The sequence below is a fragment of the Convolutriloba macropyga genome, unplaced genomic scaffold, assembly GCF_964194025.1.
Source record: "Convolutriloba macropyga unplaced genomic scaffold, txConMacr16.3 SCAFFOLD_5583, whole genome shotgun sequence".
Classification (NCBI taxonomy): domain Eukaryota; kingdom Metazoa; phylum Xenacoelomorpha; order Acoela; family Convolutidae; genus Convolutriloba; species Convolutriloba macropyga.
Window position 1 is genome coordinate 20 of NW_027449529.1, and position 7583 is coordinate 7602.

The following is a 7583-nucleotide window of genomic DNA, read 5'->3' on the forward strand; positions in this document are numbered from 1 at the left end:
TTATTTTTTCAGCGCTGAATCATGTTAACTTTTGTTCTGAATTTTGGACTGTCAAGTATCATGATCATGTCAAAAATTAGGCCGATCAGAGTAAAAAATCAGTTTCTCTGAATTTGTTCTGAACTACATGACAAAATCAGACTGTGGAATTACTGATCAGAACAAAATTTCAGCCTGAAAAAAAATCTCAGAAAAAAAATTCAGCATGAAAATACTCTGAATTTACTATGAGAATAACGAAAGAACAATAAAAAAATAGTCATTTCAATAAAAAAAATAGTCATTTCAGTCCAATTGCAGTTCTCTGGTACTGGCATTGGGGAAAGAACATCCTGTTGAGAGTCAGCCCCCCCCCCCCACCCATACCCACACACAAACCACTACCAAACATCCCCCCCACACACACGGGTCCCCAAACGGATAACGGATACTTGGGGGGGGTATTTGATGGGTGGGGGGGCTGACTCTCAGCAGGATGTTCTATCCGCATTTCTGAACTCCGTGCCTCCTGGTGAATCATCTCTTCCTGAAGATTCTTTCATCGCCTCCGTGAACTGACGATGTGGCACACCCGCTCCACATCTGGGAAGAAGAAGAACACTTCAACGATGTGGTGCCTCCGTGAACTGACCATGTGGCACACCCGCTCCACATCTGGGAAGAGGAGCAACACTTCAAGGATGTGGTGCCTCCGTGAACTGACCATGTGGCACAACCGCTCCACGTCTGGGAAAAAGGAGCAACACTTCAAGGATGTGGTGCCTCCGTGAACTGATGATGTGGCACACCCGCTCCACATCTGGGAAGAAGGATCAAATGATTTCGAAGTCTGAAACAAAACAAACAAGAGCCAACACTAGAGAACAACAATAATAATAATACAAAAGTGTTATTATCGGAAAATTGTGTTAATACAGGAAAAGACACGATTATAGGGAGGGACTTTCCTGATTTTATTTTAAAATATTTAATTACTTAGGTGATCATTAAAGTTCTGTTTCTTGAATTTTGTCGACCTGTCAAAAGCACGTGACCAACAGCGCGTGTGTAAAAACACCGAATGATGCAGCAAAGATGAATAATTAATCCGAGGATCATTTCGCCATACGGATAGTAGTTGAAGATACAACCCCCACAAAAGAACAGAATATTGACATCGTACAGATCATGACTGAGCTGCTTTTTAAATTAAAAGAACACCTTTTAATTTTTTGGAGTCAATTTTTTAAAATTTCAACTTCTGGCTAAGTATATAGGAACTTCTGGCATTTCAACTTCTGGATAAGTATAGAGTAACTTCTGGCATTTCAACTTCTGGCACTCGAGACTTTCGGCATTGTAAAACTTGCACGTGCGTGTTTCAAAATGACTTATGTCCACTTTCGTCATTTCAAAACGTGCGCGTTTTGTGTTTTAAGCATATGGCTAAGTGACTCTGCAGAAGTCACTTCGAAAATCTGACTCAATATCTCGAACCGCTTCGCGGCTCTCGATAAACGCAAGAAGTTCTCAGTGACTTCAAGCAGAGTCACCTAACCATTACTTATTCTATGCCTTGATTATATAGCACAACAATTGCTCCAATTCAATCTTTTTGTTCCTACCCCTCTTGAGGAGGAACTATATACCCAAATGATTTTTTTGTTCAGACAATTTTGGCCAATCGAGATATTGATCGTAGAGTTGAGACTAGTATCAGGAGCTTAATTTTGCTATGCTACAACCGATTTTTTAATAGCAACAGGGTTTACTTCGGCGTGAGAGCAATCGAGATCACTCAATGATGAACGAAAGGGTGAAAGTCACTTGAGAAGTCAAAGAATGTTCTAAAAAGCGCAAAATAGCCAAGCGAATAATTGCAAAAAAGACACACTTTTACAATAATTGCTATGAACTTCGTTCAAGAGCAATTAAAGAACTTACCAATATTAGATTGCACTGGTCGAGGCGAGGGCACTTCATTCTTTACACGACCGGGAACAATCATTTCGGGGCCCTGAAAAATATGGAGAAGGCAGAAGCTCTCATCAAAATACAAACACAGGTGTAGTTGTGCGACCTTAGACTGCTCTGATCAGACCAATTGGGTTGCACTAAATACGAGCAATTTTTCGTCGCACGAAAGTCGCACAAAATTTTGAGGTCGCAAGACAGTCTGATCAGAGGGAATTGGGCCGCACGATGCTCTGATCAAAGGACAGAGTCTGGGCGATGGTCAGATAAGAGCATTCTAGGGTCGCACAACTTAACCTGAGCAGTGTTAAAACATGCAAAATAAACAAAAGGCAAGCATCAAGTTTAATTGCAAAAGAACGACGCATATGCACAGAAATCGTAGAACACAGGAAAGTTAACAATAACAATTCATTGCCAGCAATCAGACTCGGCGAATTCTTGTAATACAGACAAGATAAGAGCTGCCATGTGTCTAAAACCTTCTCCATTTTTGTCAAAGTGATACTCGCAACCATCATCGAAGTCAGCTCTCTTAATCATTTTAGTTTTCTTAAATTTGTAGCCTAAGTGGGAACTCAGAAAGACGTTGTTTGCTGACACCGTATCAGCACATAAATCTTTTCTCCTCATGTTTCCCGCAAACTTTACACGACTTGGCCAAACAGACCTCTCAAAATCGAGAAAATTTTGCAGGATTTTTCCAACAGATGTGCTCTTAACGTCATTATCGCCTACTATGACGAAAATGTGAGTGTAGTTTCGCGCAAAGGGGACAAGCTTATAAAGATGAGCGCTTCTTCGGCCACCTTCGCCATCAAGTCTTGGACTGCAAACAAAAAAGTTTTCAAATAATGATTATTTTGAGCAGTCGAAGGCAATTTTTACTCTACCTGTATTGTTGAATATACTCGTTTCGATACAGGGAGGGCTCGGAATCTCTTAGATTCGAGTCACCCAATACAAGGTATCGATGCTAAAAACAATTAGACTGCTTGAAATTAATAACTTTATTTCTCTAATAAAAGCATCAGAGATAGCTCAAAGAAAAATTTAGGGATATATGGCTTATTTAACCATGGAAAGAGTTAAAAATTTTAGGATCAAAAATATACAGAAACCTAATAAATTCTTGTGAAAACATCTGATTGAACACCTCGAAGGCTAAAAATTGCGCCAGTATAAATTTAGAATTGAACCTCAGATACATGAAAGAAGTCTAGCAACTTTTTTTAACTTAACAGGCAGATATCAATTTGAATTTGATAGAAAACGTTTGATCATTGAGCAGCAAAATTTTCAAAACACTTTCTAGTATTCGAAAAATTACGCGATGTGGTTGAAAACGAAAGTTGTCCAAGCAGCTGATCTAAATAAGAGAAAGACATTGAACCACCTTAATTAAACAGCAGAAAAGGCAGCAATGTATACGCAAAAAAACTGAGTTCTCTGACCTCAAGTTTTTGTATTTCTGCAATAATCAATTAGGCCAGCAAAAGTTTTTCAAGAGTGTTCGAACGATGACATCAGTTTAACAATAAATATCTGTTGTTTTTCTCGGTAGCAGAAGACTTTGCGCACTTTTTCCATTATGACTAGATTTTCAAAATTCGTCTCCTCAGCACGGTAGATAAAGCCTTCAACAGGACCAAGAAAGCTTAAAATGTTAAATTTTCGAACAGCTGCATACATCGTATCACATCGCAAAGAACCAGGTTTCTTTAAAAAATATTGAATTTGACCGAACGACTCGATTCCATTCTCCAAGTAGCATATGTAACAATTTCCAAGCTTTGACCGTTTATAGCACAAGGAGTCAAAATAAACGCCATCACTAATATATCGATTGAAAAATGAAAATTCACAATTTTTGGCTCGGCCCAATTTTAGGGAATCAGTCTCTAGCATTTCATCAGAAAACGATTTGAAGTTGCTACCACTAGACGCTCCAGAAAGAGTGTCAAAAACTTCTCGTATCCTACTGCTCTTGACTTGAGCACCGTGAAGTCGATGCCTTCTCAAGACTCGTCGACAAATTACTTCACACTCATTATTCGATCCACTGCAGACTTCGCCAAGAGTTCGATTTGCAGCTTCGAAGCTCATTGCCGAGTAGCAAAATAAAGGTCCGAACCTCCTGACTTGATCACACAAATGGCGCAACGAGTGGACATTTATGGTTTCCACTTTTTCGTTTCCGCCATGAAGGGCAACTATATTTTTACAAAACTGGTCTAGGAGATGTTCGGCTTTTCTCACATTTTCCTCCTGACTCGATTCAACTAACAAACGCATACCAAAGCTCAGATTATTCAAGTGTTCTGTAAAAGTAGCAGGAAGTCGATCATGAAAAACAACTGGAGAGAGATAAAAAAGCCAATTAAAGCACTCATTTGCTTTAAAAAGCCCAATTTCTTCTAGCGATCGGATTTTGCGCGAGTACGCGATCAGTTCTCGAGGACAATGTTGCTGGAGTAAAATTGATTGAAGGTCCTGTTTCTCATGTACCGAGAGCATTTTGTAGCAAACCTTTGCTGTTTCAGGAAAGACACCGAGTAGGACGCAGTGCATATAGTCGATGGGCGCGCTTAACGGGAGGTTCGAAACAATACTTGCAAACGCACTCCTACCCTTTACACCCACGACACTCACTTGTTTGTCCTTTGGCATACATTCAGCGAAATTAACGTAGAGATTATTTAGAGATGGTTCTCTGATATCACCCGATTGACCATACGGATAGTAAGCGTGGGTCTTACCAATAGTTTTTCCAATTGTTGTGCAATAATGGCACCCATAAAAGCCATTAAATTTGAACATGTTTAGAACGTGTGACTTGGCACCTAAATCGCAAACCAGAAGACGAACGTTGTACAGAATTTGGAGATTTTCGTCGGAATTTTCGGACAAATCAAATGGAGATTTCAATTCATTCCGAAGTTCGGGCACAATTTTGCTCCAATCAGGGACTTTACCTCCAACAAACAAGGCTGCAAGTGCAATGTTTTTCCGTGCCATTCTAAGTTTAGGAGGCAGATCAAGCACTTGCACCCAAATTGGCCACAACTCTTTTTTAAAAGTTGATTTTTTGATGTTTACACCATCTGTAAAGAGTGATAAATTAACATTACAAGAATTATTCTCAACACGGAACTTCGGAGAAAAAGATAAGTCTAAATCGGCATCGCAATTTTGCAGACGATATTCTGAATACTTAACAATTTGACTCAAATTCCGCCTTACAATTTCGCTCAGTTGTACTCGAAAATTGAGAACGCAAAGTGTTTCATTGGGTGTCTTTTCCATATATCTAACTTGTCTCGAGAAGTATAATTTCTCTAATTTAATTTTTGAAAAACCAGAGGGGAAACAGTTGTCTTTGGGGAGAATGGCTCTAATTACTGAGTACAGACTTGTCGACGCTTCATCGGAAAGGTTAAATCTTGAACAAAACAGCTCAACAAGAGATGAGACATCCAAAACATCTAGGTCACTACCACTATAGAGCCTTTGATTTTCGAATTCTGTAGAAAGATCCGGAAAACAAAGGTCATTGCGCTCAGAGAGAGTGGAAACAGAGCAGTCGACTTCTTCGTAATTGCGATACGGTGAAGAGATTCGAGGAACAAAGTGCATCACTTCTAAGCTTTCGTCGGACGCTGAACTCTCATTAGACTCGGATTCTGAATCAGTATCTTCGTCGCTTTTGGAAGACTCTTCTGAGATTTCGTTGTCAATGACCGTAGGCATAGTTTGAACAGACCCTGTTAAATCAACAGAGCCGAAATTGGGCAGAGCTGTATCTTCGCAAAACTCGTCTGGCTGCCGACTGTAATCGTTGTAAAGTTCTACTAGTTCCATTCCCCGAAGTCTTTTAGGTAAAGAGCATTGCGACTCGGAGGGTTTCTTTTGCTCAGAAGTTAGCTGCTGCAAAAATTCAGACGTAAAGTCAAAAATTACCTCCTCCAGCAAAATATCAAAAGCTTCTTCTCTTTGGATGCTTTCAATTTTTTCAAAATGGCAAGTACGGCACCTGCAAGCGTTTAATTCAAAAAATTCAGGGCCATACTTCACAAAAATCTCGTCACCAGGGCTGATACGTCGTCTCACCTCCAGCTTTACAAGGCCATCGACACCAGAGAAATCATAGGCACAATTAGGACTACAATCCGAATTTACAAACCTCATAGGCCCTAGAAGTAGCAGTTGCTCATTGGTTCTCTGAGAGGACATTACGGATAAATCTGTTACCACGCCATCAGGAACAGCTTTGACAAAACCAACTGGAGACGGTTTAAACACGTGGGGTGGTTTTACAACTTTTTTTCCTGTGTATAAAAGGCGATAACCACCAAAATTGTCATGAGCAATTTTGAAGTCTGGAGAAAGCTGCCTGTATGTAGAACAAACTGCTTCAAAGGTATCACTCCACAACTTTTCTTTCAAAATTTTTCGATTAAAAATGGTTTCACGCATTGGCTGAACAGTATGCATAGCTGAGCGCTCACCAGTTTCAACAAGACGCTGCACAGCAAAGAGGTCACACTGAGCCAGTACCGACCAATCAACTCTCCTAAACATTGCACCTGAAGCAAATTTTTATATTTTTCCTAATAAAACTGGTCTCAAGAGGCAAAAATCTGCGGTGAAAAAAGATTAAGAAAGTGATTGAGTCTATCAACTCAACCACAATGCTGCGGATATTAATGAGAACAATTTCAGATTACAAAGGGGCAAAATACTCCAATGGACAAACAAAAATTCGGAAACAAAGTCTAGCAATTTGATGACTTTCAATTTTCAACAGGAGGCAAAATTTAGTGGTGAAAAACACGAAAAAATTGATTGAGTCTAGCAATTAAACCACAATGTTTCGGAATATTCAAAGAGAAAGATTTCACATTAGTGTGGACAAAATACTCCAATGGTCTGTCGAAAATTTGAAAACCAAGTCTAGCAACTTGATTTTTCTCAATGAGCCTAGTATCATGAGTAAGCAAAATTGAGAGGTGAAAACCACAAAAAAAGTGAATGAGTCTAGCAACTCAACCACAATGTTTTGGAATACTAATATAGAACAATTTCAGATAAGAAGGTGCAAAATAACCCAATGTACAATCAAAAATTTGGAAACCAAGTCTACCAACTTGATGCTTTTCAGTTTTCAAGAGGAGGCGAAAATTAGTGGTGACAAACACGAAAAAATTGATTGAGTCTAGCAACTCAACCAAAATGTTTCGGAACATTCAAAGAGAAAGATTTCACATTAGTGGGGACAAAATACTCTAATGGTCTGTCGAAAATTTGAAAACCAAGTCTAGCAACTTGATTTTTCTCAATGAGCCTGGTCCCAAGAGGAGGCAAAACTTAGTGGTGAAAAACATGAAAAATGATTGAGTCTAGCAACTCAACCAGAATGTTTCGGAATACTAAAATAGAACAATTTCAGATAAGAAGGTGCAAAATAACCCAATGTACAATCAAAAATATGGAAACCAAGTCTAGCAACTTGATGCTTTTCAGTTTTCAAGAGGAGGCAAAAATTAGTGGTGACAAACACGAAAAAATTGATTGAGTCTAGCAACTCAACCAAAATGTTTCGGAACATTCAAAGAGAAAGATTTCACATT

General features: G+C 39.2%; 1 protein-coding gene across 1 annotated transcript; it reads right to left on the minus strand.

Annotated features, from left to right (window-relative positions):
• Positions 1-474: 474 nt before the first annotated feature.
• Positions 475-1962, minus strand: LOC142355118 (uncharacterized). The gene is made up of 2 exons (XM_075407382.1): positions 1924-1962; positions 475-829 (listed from the first exon to the last, which is right to left on the minus strand). Exons 1-2 carry the CDS (start codon positions 1960-1962, stop codon positions 539-541), a joined length of 330 nt encoding a protein of 109 aa, XP_075263497.1. The 3' UTR covers positions 475-538.
• Positions 1963-7583: the final 5621 nt, after the last annotated feature.